This window comes from Vanessa atalanta, chromosome 7 (genome assembly GCF_905147765.1).
Source record: "Vanessa atalanta chromosome 7, ilVanAtal1.2, whole genome shotgun sequence".
NCBI lineage: Eukaryota > Metazoa > Arthropoda > Insecta > Lepidoptera > Nymphalidae > Vanessa > Vanessa atalanta.
Window position 1 is genome coordinate 12,567,243 of NC_061877.1, and position 22,145 is coordinate 12,589,387.

Here is a 22,145-nt window from a genome sequence, read left to right on the forward strand (position 1 = left end):
GCTTTTCAATGGTAGCCTTTGTGGCTGTGACGGGCCGTGACAAATTGATAAAATATGAATTAATAGTGAAGCTATAAAAAAATAATATTACAATGAATATAAATAACACTTTTCATTGTACACCAATGTAACTTATACATAGTATAATAAAGTCGGGGAATATGAACCAGCGATTGCCAAGCAATCTTAAAGTATAGGAGAGAAAAAGCGGTAGATGTGTGACTTATTTAGGTATACTCGTATATCGAGGAACGGCGGCGACCGTCCAGGGTTGGCGGAGGTCGGGCGGATCAGGGCCATAGCCCAGCAAGCCCTGATCGCCCGATGGGAGGAGGATCTGGGGTCACCCACGGCAGGCCTGGCGACAGTGGAGGCGGTTCGTCCCCACTTGAGTCGCTGGGTCAAGAGAAAGCGTGGCACGCTCACGTTCAGGATGACGCAGGTACTTACCGGGCACGGATGCTTCGGTAAGTACCTGCACGGGATAGCGCGGCGGGAGGTGTCACCCTCCTGCCATCAGTGTGGCGCGTCAGTGGATACGGCGTACCACACCCTGACTGAGTGTGCTGCGTGGGGGCCCCAGAGGCATTCCCTGGTGGCGTCTTTGGGCGGAGACCTCTCGCTGCCGAGCGTCATCAACGCAATGCTCGGTAGCGAGGCGTGCTGGTCAGAAATGCGCTCCTTCTGCGAAAACGTTATGTCGCAGAATGAGGCAGCGGAACGGGAGCGGGAGGTGGACGCTGCTGCAGACCCGATCCGCCGAAGAAGACCGGGGAGGAGGAAACAACGCTACGCGCACCTTCTCCCCCCGCCTCAATAGGCGCCACAGGAGCTAGGAGGGTTCTCAGTACCCCGGGAATCCCCCCTAGGAATTGGAGGCCCGCATAGGTGGGCCGACCGTCAGGGCGTCACGGTAGTATGCGAAAGCGATCCCGTGGCGCCTACCGATGAGACGGAGAGGGTACCGCTGGTTTTTTAGTGGGTATTCCGGTGTGCCGCTAACATCTTGGGCACCGGCGAGTCCCACATACCCCCCCACTTCCACGTGGGGGAAACGCGTAACGCGTTTTTCCAGCGAAAAAAAAAAAAAAAAAGAAAGGTATACTCGTATATGCTTAGTCGTTGTTTTTGTTATAGTTGCTTTTTGCAAGAAGAGTACTGTTTATAACGATTCTTAATGGTAGAATAATAATTTAGTAGTAATTAAATATAAACGCAATTATAGGTTGCTTAACTTTCCGTTTGATTAAATTATTTCAGAGAGTACTTTACTACTCCAAAACTTTTCGTAACCTACTGGAGTACCTAATCTGTTCTTGACAGTTTATTCGTGTCACATTATGTGTACAAGTGAGTTTAATTTCCAACAAATAACTATGTACATAGTTTAATATTCATGCTGCCTCATTCTCTTGACTACTGATCCCTAAGTTCCATATTCGAAAACAGCTTCGAACCAATAATAAGTCATAAGTTCTTCTCTAAAGTTATTCTAACGAGTTAGGAAATAGAAAGTATGTAATACTACTGTTATCGTCCCAGTGACAAGGAAAACATTTAAAGCCGTTCGTCCTACTCTGATCTTAAAATATGCAGACACACTAAAAACTGATCGTTAAAGTAAAGCTTAATAATAAGCTGTATCACTTGTAAATTTCCTACCGCTGAACAAAGCTCTTATTGAGTATGATTTGTTCCGAATAATTTCTTCACAACGTTTTCTTTTTAGCGATGTAATTCCTGTCTGGGTTTCAGTCCGTAATATTCGTTTAAAACTCACCTGTTCTACCTACTAGGCAATTCAGACTCATAATTGAGTTTGGGGCAGAATATTCATTAAATCATGTTTAGTTTGGCATGGATGACAATACGATGCACACTTAGGTACGTCTCTACATTACATGTAAGACGAAAAGGATTAAAATCGGTGTCTTATTTATTTTCTTTTACTACTACACAACGACATGTAACTATGGGAATATGAAATATTGGTTTGTAAAACTCAGTATTACAAAATTTTCTGGAACGATGGAATATGAATAGTTACAATACGTCACGTGGCTTTAGAGACAAGATTTTTTTATTTGTATAAATATGAACGTACCGCTGATTACTATGATCATATATATTTTTATAAAGATAACTACTACATTAAAAGTTTTTGTTCACTGTTTTTTTTTTGGTATGATTCTAAAATGATGGTTTAACTTACTTTATTTAAATCTACTTGTTTAGATGTTCTTAAAAATACTAATGACTCAACTATTTCCTTCCAGCAAAGAAATTGGGCGAACAATGCTTCTACCAGCAGACGTGTCGCGCGTTCGATCTCCACGCGTCCTGTGTTCAAGTCAATCACAACGCGTTCTGCCAATGTGATTCTGGCTACCACACTACTAGTCACTCACGTCCCACACATCGCGTTTTCTGTACTGAAGGTACGCTAAAGTTTCATTCCACCATCAAAGTGGATTAAAATAAATTCCCAAAATTTCTATAACATTCAAGTTCGAGTCAAATGTTCCTCGCTACTCTGTCTGAGTCAATTTTTTTTCTATAAATGCCTTTACTCATATGCTTATGCACATATTCTGACTTTAGACTACCTCTATGACAAATTTAATTATGATCAGTTCAGTGGTGAACAAACGAATAGAGCTACTACCGGTTATATAATATTAGTCTGATTCACGTTTTTTAGACCTCGTTCTGCTGACGGCCGACATGCCGACGCTGTTAGGAGTAGCTTCGGGTATTTTTGTTCTGGCCGGATTGCTGTGCATGGTGCTGCACTTATACACGAAGGCTCGATACCACCCGGCGCACCTTGCTGACGCCAGACTCACGCCACCCTGTTTATATTCGCTGAATGATACTGGTAAGTGGATTATATACTATTTTTTTACTTATGTAATAACTTAAAAATAAAATACTTATTAGAAGATTTTAATCAACACAAATATAAAGTATACGAATTTCATACAGGTGGCACATTGAGCGCGACACGTGCTTCGTCCCGCGCGTCCTCTCGCAGTGGCTGTACGAGCGGGACGCTGGAGCTGGACGCGTCCCGAAGGGAGTCCCGTCGAGCTGCGTCGCGCGCAGGTGCGGCGCGCACGGCGGCCATCTTGTTAATCTCGCGCCACCTGAAGGCCGTAAGGGACGGCGGCGCGCACCCGCCCAAGTGCGCCGCCAAAGGTGATCCGGATGATGTATGCAGCGCGGCCCTTTATGCACGAATCGGTGTTCGCCGGGCGGCGCAACCTCCTCTAACGCCTGGAAATTCATCTTTTCAATACAGTCGTGTTCCAACAAAATGAATAGAAATAGAGTTTGAAATACCACCAATAATTTATTAGTGCAAGGTGTTCGAGGAGCGTCAGCGTGGGGTCGCATGATGTTCCACGTCGCTCGTGTCCGTTAGATGTCACGTTTTGGTGTTAGCGGCCACCGAGCGACGGTCTGCGAGTGCACCATCACTTATCAAATCAAAAATTCAATTCAAAACTAAAAGTAATATTTTTGTTCAGAGAAATCCTAAAACATAGATACTATCCAAAATTCTGGCAAATAAATCTTTGATTTTTTTTAGATAAGAAAAACACTTAATTGTTATTTTATTAAGTTAAAATATAGCTAACACACAGAACCATCATTACTATTATTATATTTTGTTCCTCTACATGAAACAACAGTAAACAGAAAAGTATCTTAAACGTGAATTGATAGTGGTGTGCAATCGTTAGACGTAATACGCTCTTCGTGTGGCGCGAGCAGGATGGCCATCGTCCTTTCTCTCTTCTGTGTCTATCAGCTTTTGTATCGTCAACGAAACTGAAGGTGGCGTAAGCCTTATTACATTACTTATTACCACAAACTCTTTACAACTAATACATTCAATCTTTAACGATCACTATAGCACCATACAAAATGCTTTATGCTGCAAGTAATTACTTTCTAATTTTCCTTCTATTTTTAACAAATAATGAAAAAAGAAAACAAAAAATACTATTTATTGAGACAATAAAGTGAAAACCCGACTGCTTAAAACAAAGGAACTACACAAACAAAGCATTATCAAAACGTCTTGAATAAATTCGCGACGTGGCGTTTTATCTTGCAACAATTAGCTTGAAAATTTGGCTTTGCATTTTGCAAACAACCGACGTGACTTTTTAAGTTAAGGTTAGCCCAAGCTTCAGTTTCACGCAGAGCACGACGCTTCCGCTTTCCGTTTTCACGTGTTTTGCATGGGAAATGCTTCAATCGCACGTGGTTAATCTAACGAGTTTTAATAGCCTTTAATGGATAGACTTGCGATATTTTGTATTCGTTTTCCGTATTACCCATTTCTAAGAGAGCTTGAATCTTCGTAGATTTCACACTTGATACTTCAATTCACAATTCATCAGTTAAAATGTTTAGTTTGAATTTGACTCCTTTGTTAATGTTTTGATACGGAATGTACGCCTTACATGTTTGTTGTTGCCTACTTTGTATATATCGTGATGTGTTGAAAAATAGATGATGAAATAAACAATAAGAAGATAAGCTAGTAATGTTTAAAATTAACAAGCCTCTACGCTTTTAAATAAAGAAATTAAATCTAAATTCCTCACAAGAATATCACATAACTCCTCATAATGACTGGAATTTGAATTATTCAAAGTTTATAACGATTCGACTAATTGATGCGTGACTTTTCGTCTCATTTAGGTTCGCGACGTCCAAGTTTAAGCTCGGTGCAGAGCAGCTCATCGTCGATCAGGAGTTATAGCGCCAAGAGATGGGAAAGGGAAAGGGAACAGAAGGAGAGAAGGCAGATGAGCATGCGTCTCGCTCAGTTACATGACAAAATGGCAGCGGGCAGAGATCTTCCGAAACATGCGCCCACGCCATCTCCGCGCTCACCAAACAACTCCACCGATGGGCTGTTACCAGCTGTGTGTGAAATCAGAGAAGTATGGACATTACTCACTTTATCTTTTTTTACTTTAAAAGTCCTATATTACAAACGTAAAGTAAAGTAAAATCTATATGGTAATCAGTCCTAAAGTAACAAAATATACATCATTGAAATTTTAATATGACACGTTTGTCTAATTTAGGAAAAATCTTCGTTAATATTCACCTTGGTGAGCTAAAAAATTGCACTACGGAAAGATCGCTTGAATTTGAATATTGAAGTGATGCGACGTAATTTTAAGTGTAAAGGTGTTACATATGGTTATATTCAAGTATATATCTTATATAGTTTAATATACTAGTCGATAGCCAGTTAGTTAGGACATTTACATAAATAGTTAATAAAATGTAACTATTCGTAATCGACCAGTGAAACATCAGAGTTGTTGGGTTTTAGGATTAAGGAAAATCAATAAATAAATATATAGTAAAATAAACACTAACAGACCATATATTGTTACATATTTATTTTACTTCATATTTATACACATACATACATACATATATTTTTTACAAAACTAGGTAGATCAACATTGTTTTGCATACGATCCGTTTACTATAATCTACCGTCAATACTCATTGATATTGGTTAAAAAATTAAAAACACCTTATTAATATAATATTTTATGAAATACCAATCACGACAGTTTAAAATTTTTGAAATACTTCATTTTCTTATATTCGTATTCTTGGTAAACTTTTTGCAGCTGGTCACGAATTCAGATCAGCAATTGCAAGGCGTCGATGGACCGTGTTCGAGTTCCTCGCTTTACTGACAGCAGCGGTCTACGACCATCAGGTCGATAGACTCCCTGTCATCGGACGGCAACCCAGCCGTCGCCTGGATGTAGTTACACCGTAAAAACCGGACGATACGCGTATATGAGAACGAAGACTTGAAGTGTGAACGAGATACGAAACGCAATAACAGTGAAGTAAGGAGAATCAGCACTATTAATTTTATTTTTTCTCAAAACCCCAGGGAAATACCATATCGAAACATAGAATTTATTGTAAACATATTTATTTTTATTATTTATTTATATAAAACTTCAACGCTATTTTTAAATCACATCGCGATAGATAATAAGATTTCAGAAAGTCCGTAATAGTAAAGATTTACATAGACAGGTTTAAATACTAGTTAGTTGAAATAAATGAGCCACTTCTCGTAGTAATATTAAACGATAATTAATATAAAATGCATGTGATACAAACGAACCGTGTAAATAGAATATGAAATTATCGATATAAACGATATCTTAACATTAAAAGCTGATCATAAACTAGGTAACGATATTATTAAAAGAGATTTCTAGAAACGAAGTGCTTAAAGCTTCTAGTGAGGAGCTTTGCCGATAGCTATAGGTCGAATATATGTATTGGTTAAATAAAGTGTAATAAAATCGACTACATTTGTTAAAACGTTATTGTTAGGTATAGATGTATATTTGTTTGTGTATTTTCATGATTAAAATCTAGAGAATTATGTACATAGCCAGAAAAATATTATAGGCATATGTCAAAACTTTAAAAAAGTTAAAAGTTAAACATTATAAACTTATACAAAATGTCTAGTGATCTTAGACAAATCGGCTTAACTAAAACTTAATTTTGTTCTAGATTTTAATCATGGTTAAAAATATAAGTTAAAAAGTGTAAAGTTAGCGTTATGGTTTGCCTTTGTACAAATTTTGTTACTTAAATGTATGATTTAGGTGTTATTTAAGCCAAAGGTGTTATGTTCAAAGATATGAAACCAAATAAATGTTATTTGTATAAAACGTGTGTTATTTTCGTCGAGGTAAAAATCCAGCCAAGAATACACCTGTTAGTTTTCTCTCGTAACACACTTTGAAGCTAGTGATTTCGATAAAAATGTTTAACAACAGAAGCAAATACCTAAGTGTATTATTATTACTACTAAGTGTATAAGATTTATTTACTATATAAGTAATTATTGTAATTTAATTATTTGGCATATACCTTATTCCGACATATATAGCGTATTCCGTTTAAACTAATCGAAGACAATCAATTTAAAGAGACAATTTTACTAATAAAAAATATTCCTAACACTAAGGAAGAAAAAATAAACGTAACATTGAATTACTATTTTATTATAGAATAGTATAAATGAATCTTAACAGAAGGTTTAAATCGGGGCCAACACGACTGAGCCTCTAATTGACTTATTAGTTAATTAGAACATATGTTTTATCTTCTGATCGGCACGCAATCAATGTTGAGAAACCTGCAACCAAACCTGCAGACCAATACGCATCGAAGCAAACTCAGCCTTCTTATCAAGAGTAACGATATTTACTCATCTATTTAAAGACTTATTTTTCTTGTTAATTACATTATCTTTTAACAATCATAAAACAATACATAACGACGATCTAAGCCCAATCAAAACATTTTATTTATTATAGCAGCCCTGGGTTACTTATCAAGTGTCAAAATTATAAACTACCACAATATATTTATGTGACAATATGTTTTAATACCCGCTAGACATAGAATATTGTTTAATGTAGAAATATATATTTAATACATAATCATCATGCTGGTTGTATATAGTCATACGAATACGAGACTTATTCTTACAACGAGTTACCTTATAAGTGTCATCATGCCAAACTGGTTCTTACTAAGGAAAAATTCTTTTAATGTGACCTATCCAATAATTCCTTACCTTTAACTATATAATATTGTCTACCAAGATAAATATAATAGATTAAACCGTCTGTACATGAAATATTTTATTTTATATTTCTCAACACAAGCCAAAAACGTAACCTATCACGTTTTGTCTTACTAAGACTATACCCATAATTGTAAAGTTTGTACTGAATCCACTGAAGCCTAAGAAGTCCTAGGCGACGTCTGATCATGTTCAGATGTAAACGTAATACGTCGAAACTATTGAGACAGCTCCACTTTGATAGGCTGTATTGATTTCTTAGATTATCTACATCCATCAGTCCTCAGGGATTCCTGTCTGTAGATTCAGTCATCAGGGCAGATATAAGGAGAACTCCCCGAGGGACGTTTTATAAGTTTGGTCTTCTTTGCTTTTTTTCAGACTTCGTTTTAAATTAAGAATTTGTATAATAATTTTAATTTAACTAGGTGTTCAAGGGTTCGTCTTTGAAATAGATACAATTACTACCTATATTCATTGATGTGGAATTAGCTTCTAAAGTAAATACCTATTTCAATTTTATAATTAGAATACGTATTATCCACCAGAGGTATTCTAGGCATGTAAGAATCAAATTGTCTTTGAATAATGAAAAAAAAATTAAATTATATTATTGTTAAATATTTATAATTTAGATAAGATAGAATAATATACTATGAATAAAAACATGAAATGCAATAATTTTGTCAATAACTAAATCAGTCATCTTAATTATCTAATTCTAAAATCGTTAGATATGCGATGCCACGCTCAAATAGAAGCTATTAATAAATTCCGTATATTTTTATACAACTGGCATATTTCGTTGCAATGAAATATTCGGGTGAACTAAACTTTACAGCTGTTTACTAGTCAAATCTTAATGATTTATATTCCATTTTTAAGCACCAACAGGTCATTGGAGCCAACAATTTGATTATGTTTATTTTTGTCTTGACTTTTTTTTAAATAACATACGAATCCTAAAGTCGAATAAATAAATATTCCGGATTACACATTTGAATTCGAACTGGTTAAAATACGCGACCTATGTTACGACACAGTCATTAGCAAAGTACGTGCGAATAGATCCGTTGGCAAATATTTATATCTCATTGGTTAAAAAATAGCTCAGGATAACATTCTTATTTTAACCGTACGAATTTGCTAGTCAGTCTTATATAAAATTTACTAGGAAGAAAAACTCAAACTATTCATATAAATATATATTACCTATTAAATTATACTCAGACAATAATGAAAAATTTCATTCACTTCCTCTACTTTAAATTATATTACAAACTTGCAGCCCGTCCCAACTTACAGACGTACGGACAAAATAAGTATTTAATCCCGTAGTGTATATTCAGATGATATAAACACTCACGAACCGCTCTAAAATTTATCTTTTTATATCTAAAAAAACATGGAACATGTTACTCTACTATACAGATACAGATGAAACTAAAAATGATATTATATAGTTAAAACAACAACAAGAACAACATATCGGTTATAATGACCAAAATCAAAGGTCCCGGCTGAATGCTATATAACTGTCTTATAAAAAATATTGCTTTTTACGACATTGCTTACTACGACATACCGCATTAAACGACCACATTTGACTAATGTTTTCGAAAATTATATCAGCTGATCCGTATTGTAAACAATTTGAATAGTCACAATGTAAATGGTCAATGGCGTAAAAGTCTTAAAAGTAAACACGTGTCGAGTTTAGGCACAAATTAAAGGTTTAGGGTCTTTTGTAATTCTTGGAAACAAAACACTCGCATTTGTACACAAGACGCACCAAAACACAGTGTTAATTGTGAAACTTTCAACATGTCGGGAGCAAAAAGAAAACAGATTAATATCGAAAAAAAGTCGCGTATTATTTCAAAGTTAGAGAGCGGAGTTCCAAACAAAGACTTAGCAAAAGAATATGGCATATCACACTCGACAATTTACACCATTTGGAATAAGAGGGAAAAAATTCAAAACCTCTATGACAAAAACTTTTTGAAAATGAAACGAGCCCGTACAACGAAGCATACGAAGATTGAAGAAGCTTTGTTAAAGTGGTTTAAATATCAAAGGACAAATAATGTGCCAATAAAAGGATCAATTCTTCAACAAAAAGCAAACGATTTTGCTCAACGTTTTGGTGAAGATTTTGTTTGCTCGTCTAGTTGGATTCAACGTTTCCGGGCTCGGCACGGCATTGTCGGCGGGAAAATGAGTGGTGAAGCTGCCAGTGTTGATAAAGGTGCTGTAGAAGATTGGATGACGCAAAAGTGGCCCACGTAATGCGAAGGCTACACACCAGACGACATTTTTAACGCGGACGAAACCGGATTTTTTTACAATATGACACCAGACAGGACATTAAAATTCAAAGGAAAGAATTGTTCGGGAGGAAAAATGTCCAAGACGAGACTAACGATCATGGCTGCAGCAAATATGACAGGTTCCTGTAAAGCTTTTAGTTATTGGGAAATCTAAGAAACCAAGATGCTTTAAATCAGTTCGCTCACTGCCGGTAACGTATGAAAACAATGTGAAACCATGGATGACATCTGAAATCTTTGAAAGATGGTTGCGAGACTGGGACGCTGAATTAAAAGCAAACAATAAGAAAGTTCTACTTTTGGTTGATAATTGTCCTGCTCATCCAGCTGTTACCAATCTAAAGTTCATTAAACTTGTGTTCTTACCAACAAATGTTACATCTGTGCTGCAACCTATGGACCAAGGTGTAATAAGATGTTTAAAATCTCATTATAGAAGAATGCAAGTGTTAAAGTTAGTACAAAACCTTGACAGTAATAATCAGAACAGCTTTACGGTTCTTGATGCCATCTTGATGATATCAGAAGCATGGGAATAAGTTTCGCAGAAAACTATAGCTAACTGCTTTAGACATGCAGGTTTTAAAGATCTCCCAATAGTAACCTCAGATTACGTGACTTACGATGACGAAGAGGACAACATTTTTTTATTCCAATTAGCCCAAAATTTACGACCTGCTTTATCTACTACTAAAGCAGACGAGTTCCTTAATGTCGATAGGTCTATTGCGACTTGTGCACCGGCTACGGAAGATGATATTGTACGAGAAGTTCAAGAAGAAAATGACGAACAGGACGACTCTGAAGAACAATTTACAGTGCCAACTTTAAATGATGGTCTCAATGCTGTCTGTGTATTACGCAAAATTATTCTTTTTTATGAACAGTTTCACGTGCAGGGCAATTATAATGATACGCTGATTAAACTCCAACGTGAATCTGTAATTTTTGTTTGTTTGGAACACTCCAAAAATTACATATTTTATGCATACAGGAAAATTATATTGTTTTTTTCTTAATATTAATTTTAATAAACGTTTTGATTGAAATAAATGAAATATAATTTAATTTAATAAATTAATATATTTTGCCTATCCTATTGACCTACACATTAAATAATTCCACTTCATTAAAAAATAAGCATCACCGGTTGTTACGACTATCGGTTTTTACGACTAAATATGAGTAGTCCCTTCAATGTCGTTATAACAGATTTTGACTGTATATGTATTTTGCATATCAAGAGAAATTTTGAATAAACAAATAAAACCCATTAACCCCTTAAGTAATATGTACAACAATAAATATTAAATAAATCTTACAATTTATATTTATAAAGGTACACGTTATCTCATAATATAAAATATATAGAATCTTCAATGAAATGATATTTCATTGAGTGTTCTTATATATTAATAGCGTTATTATTATACGTAGCCCTCGAAGGTCCAGCTGTTTCTTCCTCATCATGCTTTTCTTTTAGTTGTCCTACATAGTTTGCCACGTGTAGAGGTATTAAAAATTGTGTTTTTTTTTTAAACAATAGTCGTAGAAAGCAAATGGTAACTTGTCCCCAAACGGTAACTCCTACCTTTTCTACCCGCTAAACATTCTTAATAATTTGGTAAGTTCTGTAGTAAGAAGAAGCGTCAGTAATGATTAAGTAAAATTGTAGGAATTGTAAAAAAAAATCGAAATAATGTTACTAGAAAACTAGAGATCATAAAAGTAAGGTAAACAATATGCTTTGGCTGAGTTAACATGAGCATTGATGAACCTGGTCTTTGGTCTGACTTTGGAGCGCTGTAACAAAACCAAAATGAAAAAAAATTGTAGAGCAAAATTTTCAGAAAGACGATCTAAAAATTCGTTCTGATCTAATTTTGTGCTAAATGAACAGAAAAAAGTTATTAAGCAAAAAAGATAATTTTTGAGCAAATTTTCTCACTTTTTTGCTTATAACTTTTTAAATTTTAAGTATATGGTAAAAAGTTATATAGACATAATTGTAGCCACAACGATTTGCTACAAATTATGCTTTTACAAATTTTCCGTCTAATTAATAGTTTCGAAGATATAGTTATAAATATGTTTACACCCCTTTTTTCAAGATGGCGGACGAGGGTCAAAGGCACAAACCCCACAAAATTAGGGTTAATGTTGTATTCAATCCCCATGCCCCAGAAATAAAATTGGGTCCTCTAGAAAATGATTATTCAATGTAACATTTAATGGACTATCCCATCAAAAACATAAATGTAAAAATGAGAGCCAAGTTAAATATTATGATATATACCTTGGTTGTTGTCTTCAACGACAAAAGAAGTGAGATATAAATTTGTGCCAAGTTAATAGTCCTTTCTGAAATTTATTTACAACTACATAAAATATCATTTCTTCTTATAGCTTGGGGTAATATATTGTTGCCTAAGGTCTGACTTGGCTAGTTCTCATATACAAATTATATTATAGCCTTTGTAAGTTCTAAGCCTTTACAAATGAATTATAAACACAAATTAAGCACGCAAATATTCAATGGTATCTGGTTAAGATTCATGTTTTCTAGTGACTGGACCATCGCTCTTAATGTACGTTAATACTAACTAAGCAATACTGAGCTGTCCTCCATTCTTCTTAGATGTTCTGAGTTATAATTTCTTATTCTAAACACAAACTACAAGTTGTGTTTATAAACATATAAGAACTAGCCAAGTCAGACCTTAGGCAACAATATATTACCCCAAGTTATAAGAAGAAATGATATTTTATGTAGTTGTAAATACATTTCAGAAAGGACTATTAACTTGGCACAAATTTATATCTCACTTCTTTTGTCGTTGAAGACAACAACCAAGGTATATATCATAATATTTAACTTGGCTCTCATTTTTACATTTATGTTTTTGATGGGATATCACTACTTTTTGTATATAAATTATTAGTAGGTACTTATTAATAACAAAATTAATACCAAATGGTTTTTGTTAAGCTATTCTATTTTCCTATTTCCTACGTTTACGGGGTATAATTGTCTTTTTTTGATACGTTCTTATTTTTCTTGTAGGTACCTCTGAAATGTTCGAGTGAATTGCCCATTCAGTTTCCGGACTTTTTTTTACGCGTTTCCTGTTTATACTTAATTTGGCCAAATAGGGGTTGTACTCTACAATAGAGCTCTCTTGTGTCTTGATTTGACTTGGACCTAAATTGATAAGATGTACTTCATCTAAGGTTTTAACTCTGGAGAGGCCAACGTAAGCCTGCTCTTTACTTAATATAGAGGAGCCTGTGTCGAAAAGAGCACCGTCAAGGCGAAGGCCTTGTAATTTGTGTATAGTAGTAGAATATGCTAAGCAAATAGATAATTGTTTCCTTTGAACATATATGTACATTACTTAATATCTGTAACTTGGTTTTGACTTCTAGTCCGCAAATTAAATTATGTTTAAATTGAATTGTTATTTTACGTGCGCTATTGTTGTTGTCGACGTCCCCAATGTACCTTCTCTATTTTTCCATTGGACCCATTCACCAGTCCTGCTGACTGCTGACATGAGCAAGCTTGCTGACATCAGCAAGCTTGCTCGATACTGTTCTTCCAAGCAATAAGGATCCCCGTTTGTAGCGCTAGAGTACAAACTTAAATCATTCCAGTTACGATATACATACTCTACTACAGTCTCACGAAACCTATTTTATTGTTGTATACTAGTAGTATACTCAAACAAAAAATATGCACTCGAATAGACTAGGCAGCTTCCATCGAAAGGCATTGAAATAATTCTTATGAGCGCGGTTGCCACTCGCTCAGACACGTCCGCGTTAAGGTTTAATCGCAACGCTCCTATCCCGCTGCTCCGGCGTCGCGTCGCGCGCCGTGTACTGAAATGCCTATTATTATTATTTTTTTAAGTATAATTATTTTGCACCATTGATATGCACTAAATGCTAGTTAATAACGTAATAAATACGAAAGTCGGCTGTATTCATAAGTACTAAAACGGAAATAATTGAATTTAAAAAACTTAAGGGTGGTATTCAACTTGTTATATATTCACGTGAAGACCTTAAAATCCATATTAAGACCGGCTGTCATAAGTTTTGATTGCTGGTTCTTACATCATTTTTTTATTGCAGTTATTACAGGAACTAAGTATATAAGTGTTCCTAAGAGACCTAATAAAATGAAAAATTATAATAAAATGATAAAAAATTGCCAGTTTCAGATTTTTTCCTTTATATTGGCCTAATTATCTACCTGCATGCCAAATTTGAACTTTCTAGGTCACCTGGAAGTAGGATATAGTTTTGATCTATAGGTCAGTCAGTGATAAAAATGACGATTTTTAGACGTTAATATCTAAATAACCATTTGAGATGCGTTTATGAAATTTGGAACACATATGTATCTAGCGAGTCTCAATATATGAGCCAAATTTGACACATTTATGTCAAATAGTTTTTGAGTTATGAGGAGGTCAAAAGTAGCTCCAAATGGTTCGTGTAATATTACACACGGTGCTGCTCGCCAGTTCTGTTACTAGAACTTGGCTGACACGCTACCGCGTGTCTAGATTTGAATAAACGCGATTTTCGCTGGAGACCAGCTAGTTATTTATGAATAGGACTTCCTACATTCATTGATTTCTTATTTATATTTTTCAGTTCATCAAACAGAACAAACATTAAACAGATTATCGATAGCCTGACAAAAAAAATAAAGAAAACAAAATACAATCTGTATTTTGTTTTCTTATTTTTTTTAATTATTAATTAACACTTTGATTGCCAAAGCTAAATTTGGAATTTTCTGTTAGTGGCCCATACCTTTTTTTTTAATCAATTAATTCTTAAGTACAGCAACTACTATTTGTGGGTGTGTTTAGGGTTTTAGTATAAATTTATTATATTTTACATAATATAGCTATATATCACGCGACGTCGCGTGATGGGCCATGTGCAAAGTACATTCGCGTCGCGTTATGGGATATTTCAGCAAATTTAGGGGAATTATGAGTTCAAATGTAATACAAATGAAACCATTTTTAGTATTAATTATTTTTATTTGAATTATATAACACAAAAAATAAGAAAATATCAAAGAAACATGGAAAATAAAAAATCTTCTAAGCATTTTGGACACCAAAGTCTATGCAGCAGCTTTAGCAAATAACTTCTATACTAAATTACTATTTACTAGGATAACAATTAGGAACATATTTTCTTATCAGTCTTAGTAAACAAATCAGATCTCAAGGTTTATAAAAAAATATTTGGTAAATTACTTTTTGGTACAAGTAACAAAAGGCCCAGAAATATTTTGAACTCTTCAACTGTCAAATCTTTCCATCCGATGTTCACTGGAACTTTTCATACGTTCGGCGTATCTGTTTGTGCACTCTACGATCATTCTCAAATATTCTTCATGGAAAAAGAGACAAAAGTAATCTATTGGTTGAGATGGCGGTTCTATATGCAGCTTTGACTCTCGAACGAATGGTATTTGCTTCATGGACGAACAAGAAGTACTCCAGTGTGAAGTTGAGCCTTCGATGGCAGGTTCAGGAGACTCATGTGGCAGAGCTGACTCTTCAATCGTTTCATTTAAGCCCTCCCTTTCTGTAGACAAAACTCGAACTTCACCAGAGGGCGACTGAACTCCTTCTTCATCTGACTCCAGGGTTGAGCTGCCTTCATCATCATCACCCAATAAAAAATCTTCGTCTTCATCACTTCCCATAAAATCATCATCATCGGAGTTTTCTAAAGCGTTGAGAATATCCGATTCTTGCAATAAAACACGTTTAGATTGCACTCGCGAAGGTATCTCATTTGGTCGTTTTGTACCCCTAGAGGTACCAGGTTAATGATCACTCATTATAAATATTAATTTATTATAAATATTATAAAATTTTAATACAAAATAACGTAAAATTTGTTCAAAAGCGACTAAAAGCAATCAAGAAAGCCGTCCGCACGAGCGGCGACACTTAAGCGTACTAACCAATTACGTAACACTAAAACAATCGCATGATTCTCATGGCCACGCCCACTTTACAATAGCTCAGTTCTTTCTCTAGTGGCCCATAACAAACACATTTGCGATAACGCTCCGGCCCATGCAATACACTGCATACAAAACTCTACGGACACTTCACGCGACGTCGCGTGAGGGGCCACATCGAAGAGTATTGGGAACACGCGACGTCGCGCGATTGGCAATTAACGTGTTAATGTAATTTTATTTGCATTTTTTTGCAATATTTACACTAACATTAGGGAACAAAGGCACGAGAGCGTGCCTTTGAACGTGATCTAAACTCAAGGTCAATTATTCATTGATATATTATCATCTTGTAGTAAAATTATTTCAAGTAGGATAAGGAGAAATCAAACGACAAAATAGTTATTTTTTTTATTTGCATTTGTATTTCAGAGGCGTTACAACACCACAATAGCATTAGATCTTAATTGTGAAGAATTTTGGAATGTATAGTGTTTAATCAACCTCCTCGATAGTGGGGCCAGCACCGCCTCCGGGAGCTGCACCACCGGCTCCGGGCGCTCCGCCAGGGAAGCCCGGCATACCACCTGGCATACCTCCTGGCATTCCTCCCGGTGCTCCACCGGCACCCTGGTACATCTTCGTGATAATCGGATTGCAGATGCCCTCCAATTCCTTCTGCTTGTGCTCGTATTCTTCCTTGTCAGCGAGCTGGTTGGAGTCGAGCCATTTGATGGTATCATTACATTTGTCCAAAATGGTCTGCTTGTCGGAATCAGTAATCTTATCCTTAAGCTTCTCATCTTCCATCGTGGACTTCATGTTGAAGCAGTAAGATTCCAGAGCATTCTTAGCCTGAATGGTTTCCTTCTGCTTCTCATCCTCGTTTCTGTACTTCTCAGCCTCGTTGACCATGCGCTCAATCTCCTCCTTGGAGAGACGACCCTTATCATTGGTGATAGTGATTTTGTTCTCCTTGTTGGTGGATTTTTCGACGGCGGATACATTTAAGATACCGTTTGCGTCGATATCGAACGTTACCTCAATTTGAGGAACCCCACGTGGCGCGGGAGGAATACCAGTCAATTCAAATTTACCGAGGAGGTTATTGTCCTTCGTCATCGCACGCTCACCCTCAAATACTTGGATGAGTACTCCAGGTTGGTTATCAGAGTAGGTAGTGAAGGTTTGAGTTTGCTTGGTGGGAATGGTAGTGTTACGCTTGATGAGAGTTGTCATAACACCACCAGCAGTCTCGATACCGAGCGACAGGGGGGTGACATCAAGCAGAAGTAGGTCTTGGACCTCCTCGGACTTGTCGCCGTGCAGAATAGCAGCTTGAACTGCAGCACCATAAGCGACGGCCTCGTCAGGGTTGATGGATTTGTTGAGCTCCTTACCATTGAAGAAGTCTTGAAGGAGCTTCTGAACCTTGGGAATACGAGTAGATCCACCGACAAGTACAATGTCGTGGATTTGAGATTTGTCCATTTTGGCGTCGCGAAGAGACTTCTCAACAGGCTCCATTGTAGATCTGAACAGATCAGCGTTCAATTCTTCGAAACGAGCCCTGGTGATAGAGGTGTAGAAGTCAATACCCTCAAAGAGAGAATCGATTTCAATGCTAGCCTGAGTTGATGATGAAAGAGTTCTCTTCGCCCTCTCGCAAGCAGTTCTTAACCTACGGAGTGCCCGCTTGTTGGTGGTAAGTTCTTTCTTGTACTTCCTCTTGAACTCCTGGACGAAATGATTAACCATACGGTTGTCGAAGTCCTCGCCTCCCAAGTGAGTGTCACCGGCTGTGGACTTTACCTCGAAGATACCATCCTCGATGGTCAGGATGGAAACATCGAAGGTACCACCGCCGAGATCGAAAATAAGGACGTTACGTTCTCCAGTCCCCTTCTTGTCAAGACCATACGCAATCGCTGCAGCAGTCGGTTCATTGATGATTCTAAGGATGTTTAAGCCAGAGATGGTACCCGCATCTTTTGTGGCCTGTCTTTGAGAGTCATTGAAATATGCTGGAACCGTGATTACTGCATTCTGCACCGTTTTGCCGAGGTAAGCCTCGGCTGTTTCCTTCATTTTTGTAAGAACCATTGAGCTTACTTCCTCAGGGAAGAAGGTTTTGTCTTCACCTTTGTATGCTACCTTAATCTTTGGTTTGCCTCCATCACTGACCACTTCAAATGGCCAGTGCTTCATGTCAGCTTGTACAGTGGCATCCTCGAATTTACGACCAATAAGTCGTTTGGCATCTGTAACAATGGAAAGACTTATGAGTAACCTGCTAGAAATCTGTATGTCCAACTTCTTATTGAGATATTCTCAGATTATACTTATCATTCACTATGTTCAGAGACTCTAGTCTAGTATATTGGGATATCATCATTAAAACACTGATGCGTCAATTCTCATTGCATAAAAATAAAATCTATGGAATGGGTATAACAAATATTTTCCTAACTTAATTGTTGGTTAGAGGTAACTACTATAATTACTAGTATCTATTCAATAATTTGCCAAGTTTTAATAAAAAGTAAATTTATTCCATGTGGAATTTCTAAATTGGCTTATTCCAACTATGGCAAATAACTAGACGAATGAGTAATCTGGTAAAATGTTAAGTAATGTTTAAATTAACAGTGATTCATAACATCTCTGCACTATCAGTAGTATGAGTAATCAAATTTAAGCAGGAAATAGCAACTCATATTTGAGATTAAAATCTTACATTTATTATAATTGCAAAATATTTCTTTCATGTATAATAAATCTACTCAGATATAAATATAGTTACTGTATCATTATTTATATTTTGTAATGGTTAAAGTACTATATTATATAAGCAACTTCTGCAGTTTCATTGGCGAGTGAATTATCAAGATATATGATTAAATAATTTAAAATAGTAATAATTATTAGAAACTTGTTCTTTGTCTAAGATTGAGGAAGAAAAAAAATACATTGTATTCAACATCAAGGTTAATTATTGCATTTCATTGTATAAAATTAAATCTATGCTTGGAGGTACAACTATTATTCGTTGTATTTGAATTGATCAGCTTACGTGATATTTATAATATAATCAGTAAACAAAATCATAAAATTCATAAAAAACAGAATATTTGATTCTATATAACAAAGCCAACTTCACTTCACTTATACTAAGTAATATATATCGTACCAAATCATTTTAAATTGAAAATACATATTTTATGCAATGTCATTGTTATACTATAATGGCATAAGTTATACAAAAAAAACTAAAACTTACCGAAGATGGTGTTGTTGGGGTTCATCGCCACTTGGTTCTTAGCGGCATCGCCGATGAGACGTTCGGTGTCCGTGAACGCAACATATGAGGGCGTAGTCCTGTTGCCCTGGTCGTTGGCGATAATCTCCACTTTCCCGTGTTGGAACACGCCCACACACGAGTATGTGGTACCCAGATCAATACCTACCGCAGGTGCTTTTGCCATCTGAAACAAAAGAAGAAATATTTAGATACCAGTCATCGAATAAATCATAATATCAGTATCATTCTAAATACCTAAACGAATATATAAGCTTAGAAATAAATGATTCTGATAACATTCATGCGTATCACAGTACGCAACTCGAGCTAGTCACGCTCACGCGGTAAACGCATGGCGGCCATAGCTCTATGAAGGCAAATAATCGATGAGGGAACGTTCTGGAAAGTCTTAGAATTCAAAGAATTTATTAAACCTGAATGTAAAACAAATGCCCGTCTTTTACAATGTAAAGGTGGTACGTACCCCCGCGTGTATATGGAAATAGCATCTAGAGAACCGACAATGTTCTAGAATATACGGATATAAATATCATTAAACTAGATATAATGAAATTAAATTCAACGTGATATAAATTGAGTATTTAGGTAAGTGGCAACGTAAAATAGAAAAAAAATATGGGTAATCATGGAAACGTTAAGTTCAAGGAACTTCCGTCGAGCTAAAACCTTCTGCTACAAATTTAGTATATAAATTCACCGAATTGCGCAAAACTTGCAACAAAAGTACATATATTACATATAAAGACAAATAACAGCTTAAAATAGAATACTCACTTTGTTAACTTAGCTTTACTTCTGTAGACTTAATAGTAGAACACTCAGCAAAGGTGCGCGATTGTCGGCCTCTTTTCACGAAATAAGATGGCGCCTGACGCGGCACCAGCAATTTATAAGCGAGCGCGTAATCACGACGTCACGAGTATTTTCTGGAATATTCCTGAGTGTCGACCAATCCGATCAAACCATTTTTGGCGGGTATTGCTGTGATTGGCTGAAATTGTCTATTCCAGAATGTCCATATTGAATTCAAGGGAGCTCGGCTAGTCAATAGTGATGTACATTCTTAGTTTTTATCGATACCTAACTTAATATTAAGCTATTCAGATTTACCAGTATTTGTATATCAATTTTATAAAAAATATAATCTCAAAATTCTTAGAAGTATATACAAGGATTTGTTCCTATTTGCAGTGATTTGCTGAACGCGTCATTATAGAAATATACAGAAGTCTTTAGATCTTTTATGTCTAGGTTACTACCGTTTTAAAGTACGTTAATTACTACCAGTTTATATGAAAGGAAAAAACTTAAAGTATAGGAATATTTTCAGTATATATTAAAGTAGAATAATCATATTTTTTTAATGTTTTTCAATATATATTTTTTATAACTTTTAGCAAATTTCTAATATTAAATTGTAAGGATTCACTCAAGATTTATCAAGCCATATTTTAATCTATTTCAAATTAAAAATAAATATAACAATCATTTTTTTTTTCATTTGTTACGTGTGAATTGTCTATTTTAATAACCTTTCTCAAGCAGTAAGGTTTCTCAATTATTTCTTTTAAGATCTTTATTTAATTATTGGTGGTAATATAATTTCGAGAATTTCTGTTTTTAGTGTTTGGTATATATTGTAAAGGGACATGAAAAGTAAAACATTCGCTTAAATTTATATAAAAAATATTGAATAAGATATTTACCACAGACAACACATATTCCGCTATATCGCATTTAACAAAGTAAATCAATACTTTAGGTAGGGTGCAACTGTTATGCATAGCGCATTGCGTATAGCGACGTATTTATATAATATAGCTATTACCTACAATAAACTTTATTATTTGAAGACGACATTTTTTATAAAGTATTTGAGGCTTTTTTCTCGCATATTAATGCTATCATTTTAATATATTTGAGATTCTATAAATTTGTAATGAAAACTACATTTTTGTAATTCAGTGGGTAATTATTAATAACATACTAGTAATGTTTGCAACATATATTGTTTTTTTTTTAATTAGCTTTTCGCCGTTTAATTTACAAAATGCTGCAAAATTCTAAATTACAGCCTTCTAGACTACTACTACCTTACCTAGAGTAGTTTTGGCTAAATGGCCATTTATGTCATTATTTATGTTGATAGTCTGGATTTAGGACCATGTCAGGATAAATGATTAAAGAATATATTTTATTACTTTTATTTTAAAGATATTCCTGTACACTGTGACGAACGATCGAACATTATTATCATTAATAAGGATTCCAAGTAATAGCGGTCACCCATTTCTTTAAAAATATATTATTTTGATTTTCAGACGTCATGCAACATCAATCAATAGCTTCAAATTATATTTAAATATTTATTATAATCATCAACTTTAATTATATTTTTTAGTTTTTTTTTTTAATTAAAATGTTTTAAGGAGTATTAAAAAAACCAATCAATTCAAAAACTTTTAATAAAACATTCAAATCATATAAATAACTCTCTCACGACTCATAATTAACTAAATAAATAACAAAATTATTTTGCAAAATTTTGATTTCTTTGTTGATGTTAAAAAAGTTGTTAAATATAATTGATCAATGATCTTTAACATTTCATAATATTTTAAAATCATTTCCTTTTGCCTTTAATGCTAACAATGCGTCATCTTAACATAAAATCGTATTTTTGTCTCGATTTTAGTTATAATATCTACTAATGTTGGTCTTTTGTCTATACAAACAAAATACATTGTAGATTAATGTATTAATTGTTGCAAAATCAAAACACTATTACTTATAATAAAAAAGTGCGTTAAAGCTTCT

General features: G+C 35.0%; 2 protein-coding genes and 1 pseudogene across 4 annotated transcripts in view; 2 read left to right on the top strand and 1 right to left on the bottom strand.

Moving 5' to 3' along the window:
• The window catches only part of LOC125065193, a 60,174-nt gene extending 53,472 nt beyond the window's left edge, over positions 1-6,702 (top strand). For 2 of the 3 annotated variants that reach the window (XM_047672691.1, XM_047672692.1), the window contains exons 4-8: positions 2,277-2,438; positions 2,702-2,878; positions 2,986-3,198; positions 4,717-4,961; positions 5,673-6,702. In XM_047672691.1, the coding sequence (XP_047528647.1) occupies positions 2,277-2,438; positions 2,702-2,878; positions 2,986-3,198; positions 4,717-4,961; positions 5,673-5,741 (866 nt within the window). In that variant the 3' untranslated portion in view covers positions 5,742-6,702. The remainder of the gene's footprint in view (positions 1-2,276; positions 2,439-2,701; positions 2,879-2,985; positions 3,199-4,716; positions 4,962-5,672) is intronic. The other variant, XM_047672693.1, reaches the window with a different exon arrangement.
• A 3,630-nt stretch (positions 6,703-10,332) lies between these two features.
• LOC125065453 lies at positions 10,333-12,227 on the top strand (annotated as a pseudogene).
• A 4,178-nt stretch (positions 12,228-16,405) lies between these two features.
• LOC125065192 (heat shock 70 kDa protein cognate 4) lies at positions 16,406-20,256 on the bottom strand. Its single transcript, XM_047672690.1, has 3 exons — positions 20,103-20,256; positions 19,287-19,491; positions 16,406-18,267 (listed from the first exon to the last, which is right to left on the bottom strand). Exons 2-3 carry the CDS (start codon positions 19,489-19,491, stop codon positions 16,502-16,504), a joined length of 1,971 nt encoding a protein of 656 aa, XP_047528646.1. The 5' UTR covers positions 20,103-20,256; the 3' UTR covers positions 16,406-16,501.
• Between the last annotated feature and the right edge of the window lie 1,889 nt (positions 20,257-22,145).

Coding starts and splice junctions, on each gene's coding strand:
- LOC125065192 (XM_047672690.1), bottom strand. CDS start 19,491: ATGGCAAAAGCACCTGCGGTAGGTATTGATCTGGGTACCACATACTCG. Junction 18,268..19,286: donor CCCCAACAACACCATCTTCG/GTAAGTTTTAGT, acceptor CCATTGTTACAG/ATGCCAAACGACTTATTGGT.